Source organism: Pygoscelis adeliae, unplaced genomic scaffold, assembly GCF_000699105.1.
Source record: "Pygoscelis adeliae isolate BGI_AS28 unplaced genomic scaffold, ASM69910v1 Scaffold270, whole genome shotgun sequence".
NCBI classification, from domain to species: domain Eukaryota; kingdom Metazoa; phylum Chordata; class Aves; order Sphenisciformes; family Spheniscidae; genus Pygoscelis; species Pygoscelis adeliae.
Genome location: NW_008823916.1, coordinates 2,545,611 through 2,559,304, shown reverse-complemented (window position 1 = coordinate 2,559,304; position 13,694 = coordinate 2,545,611). Strand labels below are relative to the sequence as shown.

Sequence of the window (13,694 nt, the reverse complement as noted above, 5' to 3'; positions counted from 1 at the left end):
GAGGTTGATACGCTTGCCTCCGAAGTACACGCACCTAGAGCTTTTGTGACTGTACTGTTTTTTGATTTCAGAGTCTAATGGAGTAGTAATGTTTAGCTCTCACAGAGCACCTCCATTTCTTCAAAAGCCATTTATTTCACTTAAGCCTAAATTTTAAGTGTGCTGCTTTGAGAAAAGTATATCCTATTTCTTCTTCAGGTCATTTTGATCTCTGTGTGAATCTATAGCTTACGTTTGCTTTTTCATAGCATAGAAGTTGAAATATTACTCTAATTTTAACCCTTTCATTTTTATGAAAGCTTGATTATTTTTGAAAAGTTAGGTTTAAAAAGTGCAACTAATCCCTCCTGTCCACAGAATCCATATTGCATGGTGGGTGACAGAGCAAGCCTTTCTCCTCATTACTCTGCTACTTAGCTACAAACTTGAGTTGAAGGCAGTTCTCTGTGAGTAGATCGTGCTGCATAGCCCACTAATCCTGTCATCTGTGTTGTGAACTTCACGGAGGCCAGTTGTAACAGTATGTGATGGGGAAGAACACAAATCAGACTTGCTATTTCATATAAAAAATATGCTTATGACTTGGTAACTACTTGGCCTAGTCTGGATTCAAACTGACCCAAAAGTAGAAAGCTTTATGTAATAAGAGCTGTGGGAATCAGTAATAATATGATCTCATTTGCACTGTGGACTCCTTTGCAGGTCAACCTTTATCTAATTCTTAGTTATCTAAGACTTTGTTATCCTGCTCTGGATGTCTTTGAAAGCTGTGTTACACTAGTTGAGAAAATTTTCAGTGTAACATTTTCCCTGTTGTGTGAGTAACTGTCATTTCACTGTTTTTTTGCACCATAATCTTGAAGTACTGGAAAGAGGTGCGGGGGAGTGGGTTTGGACGCAACAGGAGTAAAGACTTCCAGCCTCTACAAAATACCCTTATAGAACTTGAATGCTGCATTATGTTTCAGGGTGCTGAGGATTATCAAGCTCTCTTGATGGAAAAAGAGACCCTCTTAGCAGAGCTGCGTTCAGAAAACCTTACAAAGGATGCTGAGAATCGTAAACTACAAAGGAGGATTAAAAGGACCGATCAAGAGCTAAACGATTTGAATTTAGAAAGAGAGAAAATGGAGAAGGAGCTGGATGAAGCACAACTACAGAAGAGCAGAAGTGACAAAACCATTAATGTTATTATCACTTTTTACTTTATTTCATAAAGTTTAAAAATAATTTAACATTTCTAGCATGTCCTTTTCTAACAAATCTAGTTTTTTGATTTGAATACTTTTTGGAAAGGTAAATGCATTTGCCTAAAGGCAGTGTTCAAAAGAATGTGGCCAAGAAGATTGAGGAAAATTCTGGTGCATAGTCTGCATAGAAAAATATTTTAAAATAAACATAATTTTGATAGTCTTAGGTCCTAGAAGAAAAATCATTAGCCTTTATAAGTGGCAAGTGGTTACTATTGGTTTCAGTTTTTCTGATGGGAGAGTCTGAACATGTACAACAACATACCTTTTATATTTCTGCTGTATTTGTCTTGTTACATGTCTATACATTATCTTAAATTACACTACTTAAATCTAACTTTCTTCTAAGTTCTAATGCAGAACAGGGGTAAGTAGCCAGTTGTTGCAACCTTAGGCCAAACTTCAGCTTGCTTTTTGCTATCATAGCAGGGTCACTGTAAAGACTGTATATTTAATAATTTCTGCTTGTAAAATTCCCAAAGCACAGGATTAGTTGATCACAATTTAACGTAAAAATGATGTGCTGTATCTGTTCATTAATTTTACTTGCTTTATATTCTGTTTAGGGTTTTTTTACCTTGCTGTAGGTGTTTAGATAAGCACATCTGCTTCCAACACGCACAGTTCATGCAACAAAGTGAATGATCAGGTTTCTTCCTTTCTTCCTTTGAAAAAAGGATGCACTTTCTGCTGAGTGTTTGACATAAAACATAATTCTCACCTGTATGTCTTGTCACATGGATTTTTCTAAAGTCTTCTCACCTAGAGTCCTGCCTGCATGCAAAGTCTGGTCTTCAGTTAGGGATTAGTCTCCTGCTATATTAAATTACATAAAAGATGAAATGAGCTTGTATTTATTCAGTGGATGTTTTGGTTCAGTTATTAAATAAGGACCTTAATAAAGCAGGTATATGTGGAAATTGCTGTCCCTGCAATACCACTTAAAACCAGTAGAGGGATCTCTTTACCCACAAACAAATAAGTTGTTCTCCCCCTCTCCTGCCCCCAATTTAACTTGCATTTTTGGTTGATTGTCAACTGTGGTTAGGCTGCTGTCACAAAGTCTATCTTTGGTGTGCTTTGAAATTTTCTTCAGGGTGTTGAGGTTAAGGAGAGAAAGAACAGATCGCGCCTGTCAGTTAAACAGCCACAAAGAACATATTTTATTGATTTAAAGTATCTTATATTTAACTGTCTTCTCTATTCAGAACTTTTTTCATCTTTCAGGGGAGCTAGAGTATAACTCTGTATAGAAAAGACAGGAAAAATAGGACTGAGTAGGGAGTTGCCAGGGGATTCAAAGTTACTTGTATTACAGAAGCCTGTTTGACGCCATTATGTCCAAATTTTTCATGTAAATGACTAGCTCCCTGGGGAAAAGCGTTCCTGCCAAAAGATGAGCAGTCTTACAAAAATTATATCCCTAACCTATTTCCTACTCCTTGCAGAACAGCTGCTTCAATTTCAGAGTTGCTAGTACATTTGGATATAGCAACATTGCCTGTGAAATTTTGCCCATTAAGTAGTAGATATGTGGGAGTAAAAAAATATGCTGTGATATTTTGCTCTTTGACAAATAGAAAACCACTTCGGTGATCTGTTGCAAACTTTTTATGAGACAGCCTTAAAAATTCTGTTCTATTTATGCTCTGAGATACCTATTTATCAGTGTTTCTATTTTGTTAGAATAAAACTAGCAAGAATGTACCTAAACTGTAGAAAATGCCCTCAACATCTGTAATGAACTGCTGTCTTTAGCTCTTCACTCACTCACAGGGAAATTTTCAATGACTTTTCATATACTGTAGTTGGGATAATCCCAATTTTTGCATGTATCTATTTTAATAAAAAAATCCCCATAAAACTTAGACATCCAGAAGAAGTACTTCTGTCCTGTTGTAAACCCCGTTTGTCTAGAGATGACTTGGGCATTACTGTCTTGGAGTGGAAGAAGGTTAAATTAGGACTGCTACATGTGAGCTGATCATCCAAATTGCAGACTGTGCCCAGTATTAGGAGTCTTCTGGAGGAATGGGCATAGGTGTTCTTGAACAATGCCCCTGCCTCAGCGTGGCTGGGTGCCCTGGCTTTCTACTAGGTCAACTTTAAAAGTAAAAACTCTTTCAGTTCTGTACTTTCCAGAAGCTGCTGTTAAGCAGTAGTTCAGCATCCCTTTAAGCTCTCTGAAACAAGAAACCTTGGGCATATATTCTTACATACAATTGAGGAATAAACATCAACTCATCCTTAATGTTGCTTGTGTCCACCACGTTACTATGTCTATAACAGAGATTCAGTGCTTCTTGATCAAAGAGTTTGTTCAAATTTACATGATTAAACACTTCAGGTATCCATTCTCTCTCCAGGCCTAAATGTAGACAATTAGAGTGCATTTACTAGGTATTCATATTTGATCAGGTGGTTGGGGAAATGCAGAATAACTCATTAGGCAGAATTTATTATTTAGTCTTCCTACCTGTAGTTTAGCCTGAGAGGGAGGTTTTGGAGCTTCACAACTTAATTATTCACCAACCTGTTTTCCATCTGACAAGGAGGGGGAGGCATCTGCTCCAGTCTTCTATATTATAGTGTTTCACATTCATTTTTCTTAGTTCAGCTATCATTAATCATAGGAAAGTCTCTTGGGAAAAAGGTTGGCAGAGGGAATTGCAAAGTTTATGCTTTGAGAGCTGTAGGTACTATATTATCCTTGCAACTCAATGTATAGAAAGCAATAGATTTTCTCCCAGACAATTTGAGTGGTCAATGAGTTCAAGCAACCTGCTATAGTGATGGATAGTTTTGTGTGTTACAGAATTCTAGCTCATGCAAAGAAGGTAATTTTCGGTCTCAACTCTAGCTTGTTTTGGGAAGGATTTAGGGAACTCTGGGGGCAGAAATAGTAGAGGCAAATTATCTGCAAATTGCAAGTCTCTTGCAGGCTTTTTGACTTTTTCCACAATTGTATGCCTTGTCAGTCCGCCTCTTTCCATAAACCCAGCCACGATATTTTTGCTGCTTTAAAGGCAGAAGCATAGTTTCCATACCTGACAGGTGTGGTACACCAAGATGACTGAGATTAGCTAATAGGGGGTGTAGCACTGTTATTGCAGCAGCATCTTTTTAATCTATGCATGTCTATCATCTTTTCTTCTTGAAGCTGTTTACGGTCTTCGTAAAGAGACGTCACGGAGTGCTGGTCACTTGAAGTCACAAGACAGGTCAAAAGCATTGCTTTGAAGTTTAGTTACCTAACAGGTGACCCTAAACACTTAAAGCCTCTCAGTGATGTAATAGTATAAAACCAGTGTAAAAATAGAAAGCCAATGAGTGAACTTTGCAATGCAGTGAAAATCATAACACTGCAGTTGATCCTTTGCTTCCAATTCACGTGTTGTATATGAATAGGCTTAATGTGACCCACTTGAAGAACTCTGTAACTTGAAGCCATAACTTGAAGACTTTGCAGTTATCAGACCTTACACTACTTCCAAAAGAGATGTGCTACACTGCAGTTTATATTTATAGTTAGTAGTCAGGAAGAAATAGAAGCATATTTAAGAGTTTGTGTATATAGACAAAACTTGGACCTGATTCTGCAATTCTTCAGTTTTCTTAGTCAAGCAAGTAGTTCTTTTGGTCCTGAAAAAATTACCTTTATTTGCAGAACTGAAGGTCTAAGCTTAATCATTCTTTGAAACTGAATAATGTTTCAGTTTTTTTGGGAGCTATTAGGGATTTCTTAGCTGAATCCTGGTAATGAAGCTAAAATTAAGTGGGTAAACCAAAAGGCATTGTAAATGACAATTTGTATTTAATGTGCAAAATAAACAGAAGTAAAACACTGAAGTAGTAAAATGATGTTAAGGATTTGATGTGAACCTGCATGAAGCAAGGTAATTAAGTCAAGAAAAGGACATAAAACAGTTTGTAAAGAGATTGCAATTAAAGTGTCACTAGTACTATTTCTTTGTACTTAGAATAAGAAACAACTATTGAATTTTAAATCCCAGTGGAGGTAAATGTAAAGTTTATAGGTGACTACCATATGTGCAAACTAAAGGGCTTATGATACTTCACAAATGGGCCCTTTTTGGGAATAAATGGAAAACATTTATTTTAAGATGTAGGCTGTGTTACCTGGTTCTTTGGGTCTGAAAAGAAGTTTAGATAGTATAAAGTCTTCTGTAAGTTTTAATTGTTTAATTCTAGACAACAGCTCATTTGTTACAAGTTTCTACTTCTCTTTTTCCACACAGTCCATGCAGTGAATGCTTATAAAATGCTTGCAGAATAAAAGCTTATAAAATGAGGCCGGTGTATATGCAAGCTATGCCTCCTTCAACTGACAGCATTGAAACTTCCAACAAATCAGCAACAAAGTTAGAAGTGACACAAACAGCGGTGGTGGGAGGGAAGGTGGAAGGACAGAGGAGCCATAGTATGGATTTTTGTACTGCCCTGTGCTCTTGCACATTTTCCACTCTGTAACTGGGAACTGACTGTTAATTACATGCTAATTATTTCATATATATTTCCATCGATTTAGCGATTGTCCCAGTTCATAGCAAAATGTAAGGAATAGGAATTGTTTGATGTTATTGCTTGGAACCCAAGGCTTTGTCAGGTGGTCAGATTTTGAAACCCCATAGATAGCTACATTTTCAGATGGTGGATTTTCAAGTGAAGTGGAACAGGATCAGTAGGAATGCAGAGGAGAAAGCTGTAATTGTGGTGTGCGTCAAGTGCGTGACCTGCAGACTAGGAGATATTACTTTTTACATTGCAGTGGTCCATGTTGATTCTAACAAATCTTAGAGTCCTTTGGACTTGCTACTGCATAAGGCTATTGAAAGAGATTGTTTCTGTGTTTTAGAAGCAAAATGGTCAAGAAGTATCTGTTTCTCTGATGGGGAACTAAGATGTGGAGATGATGCAACTAATGTTCGAGCTGCAGGAAGTAATTACAGAATCAAGATCAAGTGCTGTTCACAACTTCTACTCATGAGACTGACCTGATTGGTCATTTGAAGTTTGTGCTCTTGTCAAAAGAAAATGTTTTAACATTTCTGACCTTTTCTTTGATGGAAAAGTAACTAGTAATACAATGTTAGCGCAAGAATTTTCATGGTGTGATGAGAAAAAGAGCAAATGACAAACTGAATCACCCGTAACCAATCTTCTCCTATTTCTAGCAAGGGAGAAAATTGACTCAGAAGTGAGTGTTCATTCATTCAGAAGTGAGCGACAACATCTACATGCGTGATATTCCCAACAGCCTTGGAGTCCGGTCATTCCGTATGAAAAGCATTTAAACAATAACAACATAGATTTTTAGAAGACGATACTGACACCTCATCTAAAAGTTTTCTTTAATTGTGTTCCTTGATGCCAAGAGAAAGATACTGGCTTAAATACATTCTCCAGACTATTCAGTGATATAAGTAATTTAAAGCAATGGAAAATTAAGCTAATAATGTGGGTTGTTAGTCTTAAACTTTTTTTAAAGTTGATTTGCTAAATATTCAGTTTCATTTTTTTTTGTAGGACCTTAGAAATCAACTAGAGAAATTACATGGTGAAATGACTGAAAAAGAAAAAGCAGTTGAACATCATTACAATATTCTTTTGAGTGAAAGCAATCAGAAGTTGCAGAGCCAAGAGCTAGTTATGAAGCGGCTAACAGACAATGTCAATCAAAAGGATTTACTGCTTCAGGTAGGTGGACTTAAGTTGAAATGGAAAACAGAAAGTTATCATTTGATTTTGTATGAGGAATTATTACAAAATCACATTTGTATTTGGAATTACTGTTGATTTTGATGATAATCCTTCACTTCTTATAATACTGTATTTGCAGAACAGACATGTAATTATAGAGTGTGTGGCATTCAATAAGATTTCGTGTTAGGGTTTTATGAAGCGTGTGGACAGAGGAGGAAGAAAGCTTTACTAATACTTATGTAGAATTTTCACTGTTGTGGTAAGATACTTTAAAAGCTCTGAAGTGCCTATGATTTTCTGTTTATCGTGCAGAAACTAGAAGTTGAGGAATAGGTATAGATACTGAAATATTTTATCTTCTTTTTTTGGAGCCCATTCAAAATGACTTATGTGAGAAGGGAGCTGCCTGAATGTTAACGCACCCCTGCTCGGTTTTTTTATAGCTGGAGGTATAACCCTGAAAAGTACTGGTGGTATTCAACCAGCAATGCAAAGAGTAATAGCTGAGGTTGCTCTATACCTGGAGACCAAGGTGCATGCCTTGACTTATTTTTTAATATTTAGAAGATTGGACAGCTGGGGAAAGCTTCTGTTCTATCTTTTTTTGCTTCTTTTTTTAATGTTAAATTTAAATTTATTTTTATGTTAAATTTAGGTCTTTTGCGAGGTATGTAAAGAACATGTGCCGGATCATCCATGGATGTTCTCCTGAATTTTGTTTGTTTGTCTATTTTGCAATATAAAAACTAGAGTAAATTTTGTAAAACTGTCTCATTGTTTTCTTTTGTTAGAAACTTGATGGAACAGTTAAAGAAAAGGATGCAGAATTGCAGGAGCTCCTGAATAAGTACAAGAACCTTCTAAGAGCCAATGAAGAACTTGAACTGAAAAATGAGGGCTTAGTAAAGGAAAAATGTGCTGCACAGTCTCAACAGTCAATCACCAAGATAGTCAGAGAGTTAGAGGTGAGTTTTTCATAATTCTGATCATTTGCGGATAAATATCTTGACTTCAAATTGAAGAGAATTTTGACTTTGGCTTTAAAGGCGTGGACTCATATATGTTGTAATTCATCCATGTAGCAAGGGGCTGTTTTTCCTTCATATCAGTACCATATCAAAATGTTCTGTATTATTAAGAAGATAAGAATGGCTTTATTAATAATTGTGTCATATGATTTGTATGATTATGGTGGTATTGATCTGGCATCGTAAGAGTACATAGTATTGTACTCTGATGAGTTTATATGGTATCACTGAACTCTCTGCTCTCAGAAAGCGTGTAAAATGTTTTGCCTGCCATAAAGAGGTAGAGTTTTATGGTCATTAGGGTCGACATATTTCCCTGAGTGGGAGGGTATCTGCGTTTCCAAAGAGAGGTGCAAAGGACAGTTTGTGTACTTCTGATAGATAAGGGGAAAGATTGCACAGAGCTAGTGACCACAGGAGATAAATGGAGCGTGAGGATAAAAAATATGGGTAGGAGTGAAGATATGTCTAGGGCAAGAAGAAAACTACTTTAAAGCAAAGAAGAAAGGAAATAGTACAGAAATATATATATCTTTAAAACAGGTGGACAATATATGCCCATTCTTTTATTTGATGCCATAAATTGAAAAGACTTGTTAGTACCTGAAATCAGAGGTCAAAATTCAAAGTCTTAAAACGTAGTTAGTTCCTTTCCCGTTCACCCCCCACGTCTATACTAGCAAAAAAAAAAGTCAGGTACTGTTAGGAAGTTTTTGAATTACTTGCTGACTCCATTACTGCATTCTTTATTATTGTGTACAGATTATTGAACAAGTAAGCTGCTTTTGAAGGTACATTTCTTGTCTTTTTTTGGTGGTGTTTGCAGCCTAGTATGTTAAGGTCTCCAAAAGCATCAGGCAAAGTAAAAAGAATTAGACTAGTACGTACTAATGATGGAGAAAGCTATTTCGTTTCTTTAACGATATATCAGTCATTAATGAGATTTTCTCAAGGAAGTTTAAAATAAAGTGAGGCAATGGCAAAGGAAACATGAGTGCTACGTCTGTGTCACATTCTGAACGCACTAGTGATGAGATGCTTAATGTGTTATGGGCACTATTATTAAACAAGGTAGATGAAAGCACACGTTGAGTCACGGGTTATATGACAAGCTCAGAGTAAAGGAGCTGCATCACTGTTTGCCGGGGTACTGGTGCAGAGTATATCAAAGTATATATGAATATACATGCAGAGAAAATAAAGTCTGTGAAAGGTTGAGTAGAAATTCTCCCTCTGTAAAACAAATTGCAGTGCATGCACGTAACTTCTGTCACAAAGGGACCTAAGAGTGATGGAAAATCATACAGAATTAATGAAAATCAAACACTAACTTTCCTCTGTACACCCCGCTTCCCATATAGGTGTATAACCAGGAGAGAGAACAGTGGCAAGCGAAGCCGTGCATGGTAATGACCCAGTACCCACCTTCTAATCACAATCTATTCTCTATTGCTGGTTCACTTAGTGATTGTGAACAATACCTAATCACAACCCATTGTCCTCTCAGCTCAACCTCTGTGTAAGATACCTCCTGTAAGAACCCACTTCGGCATATTAATCACAAGTTTTTGGACACAGGTTATCCAGAGCTCTGCTCTCGCTGGCTGCCTTGGACTCTGATGACTTTACAGTGCTGCACCAACTCTCAGCAAATGCACAGCTGGATCCTCCCCACCAGAGAGAAGAGAAACCAAGCTCTTCTAGCCTCACTGATCTTTAAAGTTGAAGAAACTGAATTGAGAGACGCAGAACTCTCTCTTTCATCATACGTTTTTACTTTATCTTAATGTAACGATAAATTTTAAAGCAACCAACATCCAAAGCTCTGCTGGGTGCCTTGGCCAGGCCAGGGAAGATAAATGACAGTTTCTAATTAGACTTTGGATTCTTGAGCCACTGTCATGGGCTAGAGAGAGAGTGTGCGAGGGCACTGATAATTAGGTTAGTCATGCAACTGCTGACTCTGGTATCTGTGAAGTCTCAGAATGAAATATATTTTACAGCCAAGGAATTTAGAAGTGCGGTGGACTCCATATAATTTTGGAAACTTTAGTTGGTTTTGTGCTTAATGCTCTTCTCTCACAACCAATACTCCTGTACTTACAAAGCTCTTTTTGTTGGAGCATTTGTTAGGTAAATATATTTCTAACACAGATTTTTAGACCTTTGTGATTCATTTTATTACTGAGAAAGGCAGCAAAATTGAGAAAATTTGCTCTTGTTCAGTCCTTGAGCTGTGCTTCTGGGTTCTGTTGTGTTGCATGTGTAATCTTGCACAGAGCGTGTACTGCAGTAAGGGGCCACAGCGATATGAGTTTTAATTCTAAATTGATTTCTCTAAGTGTAAAAAAAAAATTGGATTTGCTGTAATGTAGCCTTTCTGTGACGTCTGTTTTTTGGAGGGAGAGCTTGTATACCACTGGAGGGTGGAGTAGGAAATGTAGTTAGCTGATACCCTGCAAGGCAAATCTGATGTTTCTGCAGACATAAGGCACTTTTTAATTCCTGTATGACCAGCACGTTATTTGACTTTGGTTATAATTACGCTTGTATTTAGGGAGTTAATACTGTGCAGTCAGGGAACTGAAGAATACTGTGTGCATACAGTTGTGATGTCTAATTTGCTGCAGCTGGAGAAATTATAGTCAATGCATGAACGTGATTGATGTAGCTAGAGCATTGCAGTTGATGGGTGTCGTGAGAATTGGAATTGGTGCAATTGTTGCAGCACTGCAGACGTGTCTTAGCTGTTGAAATTGATGCAGTGTGCACATTGTTGCTGAGTCGTCGTGATTATAGAAAGTGATGTAGTTGACTTTTTTTTTTAATACAAGTGTCCTGTCTATTAAATAGTGATCAGCGCATTGTAGTTGTTGCTTTCAGTCTCTTGAAACTGATGTTGTGAGCCCATAAACAAAGTGGTAGTTCAATTTCTGATTTGATGAGATTAGCTTATAGCTGAAAACAGCAATGTTTTTTGTCAATATCCATGTCTTCACCCACTTCAAACATGATGCTTTTTGCCTGTGACACCGAGCATGGCCTGGTGATGGGAATGGATGTGGTTGGTGTATCTCACTATTTCCATATTAGCAGAAATTTAATCTTAAAGGAGTTAGCCTGATGAAGTGATATTTGGAGTGTATAGTCCAGTAGTCTTGCCTCACATATCACCAATAAGGGCTATAAGTTCCTCAGAGCCATCAGCTTTGTGACATTTTCTGTGGTTGAGATGACATCTTCTAAAAGTCACCAAAAAAGTCTTTTGCTGTAGTAATTTTCATCTTTAGATATATGACTCAGTGGCCCATAACAATTTTAATCTTATTAGTGATTGCTTCATTTATGGTAGGCCATACATAAAGTTTACTGCAGTGTTAGAAGAAATTACCAAATTCTGGTACTGGTGGATGGATGGATGAATGAATCAGTGATGAGGTGTAGGTTATGGCCTTCTCTCAGTCATTCATCCTCTAACCTTCAGAGATTTCGAAATGATCCTGATGGTTGTTGTAAGCAAGAGACTATCCAGTGAGGCAACTGGATATTCTTGTGACTTTGCCAATAACTTATTTATTGTGGAGGTATAAACCTTTTACTTTCATTGCTTACAATTTGAGAAACCTTTAATGAAAATAAGTTATGTTTTCCACCACTGCTGCTTAGCAATAGTATTTCAGATTTAAATATAGACTTTAATGTATTAGATTGCTTCCTTTCAGGGGAATATAAATCTTTCACTGCAATATGGTCCTGGATGTCTTGCAGCTATCTCCTCTAACACATTTTCCCTCACACCATGTGTCAAGAGGTTTAATGTTTCATTAACTCCCACAGCATTATGGTCTATTTAAGTTACAGAGCTGCCTTATGTTTTGTGTACCGTTGGGGAGTTGATTGGAATAATTCACTCCTACGCTTTATTTAGAAATGACAGTAATAATGTACCAAAAAAAAAAAAGAGATGTTCATGCTGTATCTTCTCATCCTTATTTTTCATAAAGATTCTGAAAAATCAAGAACACTTCTTCATGATTTTGCTAACTTCTCCCTAGCTAGTTGAATTTAGAGTTCATAATAATTTGTGTATAGTCTGTGACATTTGGAATTACGAAACAGCTAATGTCTTCCGTTATGCAGAAGAAAAGAGTTGGGAGGATTTCGTGAGCTTACAGAGGTTTTGGTGCAAATGTAGAACTAAATTAATACGTGAATTCTAAAAGAAACATAGGAAACCGGAGCATGGTTCTGTGTATAACGCTGCTTTGTTAATACAACAGCACTAGATCCTGAACAATTGGTGACAACTGTTATCTGATTTCTGTACTGTAAACTCTTCAGAGTCACATTACTTTGCCAGTGCTTCAGAAAGAGCTTTTAATTAGGATATAGTTCTGTAGGGTCTTCAGTAATAATTGCAAGGCGTGTATCAGACATATGCAAGAGTTCACTAGAACTTTTAACAGACTGTTAACTAACTAAATTAAGTCAAAAGATTTATTTCTTCCTGTTGCTTTTTATGTCATTGATCAGCGTAATTGTGATAAAACTTTTTCCAAGTTAAATTGCAATCTGTGTATTTTATGTTTAGTGACTGTTCTTGAAAGGCTGAGATTCCAACACATTGATAAGACTCCTTAGTTCAGGCTGTAAAGTGTACTTTTTAACATGTTTTTTTTTGTGAGATTTTTTTATTAATGGACTCTGGATCACCCACCTCCATCTGTTTGCCTTTGTGTCTCTCAGTACTCTGTCAGCAGAAGCCATTGCTGTGTGTTCCTCCTCTGCTCATCTAGATAATAAACTTGATATGAAGCTCAGTATTTTGCACTTCATATACAGAATAGTACTCAATGTATAAATTGCACTAGAACCTGGAAACGTTTGTTCGAATACAGCTACCATTAGGAGTGACGGTAGATGAACATGATGCACGTGTACCAAGGCAAGGTCACTTCTTCAAAGAATCTGTAGCGTTAAGTGGTAGAAGCTACTCTTTCTGCAGTAAGACCTGACACGCAGATTACCTTAACGGGAGTAATTTGATCAAAACTTGATTACACTTGCAAAATATTATTTAACATATTTGCTAGCATACTGTGAAGTATGAGTGTAAATAATTAAAAGTAAACAACAGTTGTCCTTGCTTTTGTACTGTTTACTTTGCAGAATATTGAATTTTTCAAATTAACAGAGTCTTTGCATCGTTAGTGTGAATTAATGAGATTGTACTGTAGCTGAATTTTTGTTGCAATTCAGGAATTGCAATTGGAGTAATAACAGCTGCTTAAAACTCCTGGGTGTAGATTTCTTCCTTGTTAATGATCTGTTCACTAATGATGTAGTATCTCTTGAGAGTTCAATTTTCAGTCTTGAGTTTGTAATATGGAGAAAATAGAATTACCTTTCATTCTTGCTCTCCAGAGTTATCTTGTCATACTAGAGCCGTAAACATTCCCCCTTAGCTGTGGCACTTTTTTGTTCTTCCTTTCAGTTTTCAGTTGAAAAAGAAAACTGAGAGAAGCAACAAGGCCTACTATTCTTCTCAAACAGAGGCAGAATATATGTGTCTGACATTAATACACCTAAATTTGCTATAGATAATCCTAGTTATTTTCTCTTCTGTGATGGCTGATATCTTAGATATTTTTATGTAATAAGTGCAAGTGAATACTCCTTTAAATAGCTGCAT

General features: G+C 36.7%; 1 protein-coding gene across 1 annotated transcript in view; it reads left to right on the top strand.

Annotated features, from left to right (window-relative positions):
* The window catches only part of CDK5RAP2 (CDK5 regulatory subunit associated protein 2), an 82,868-nt gene that overhangs the window by 16,061 nt on the left and 53,113 nt on the right, over positions 1-13,694 (top strand). Inside the window, exons 10-12 of the mRNA XM_009319338.1 lie at positions 969-1,187; positions 6,798-6,968; positions 7,766-7,939. Coding sequence (XP_009317613.1) covers positions 969-1,187; positions 6,798-6,968; positions 7,766-7,939 — 564 coding nt within the window. The remainder of the gene's footprint in view (positions 1-968; positions 1,188-6,797; positions 6,969-7,765; positions 7,940-13,694) is intronic.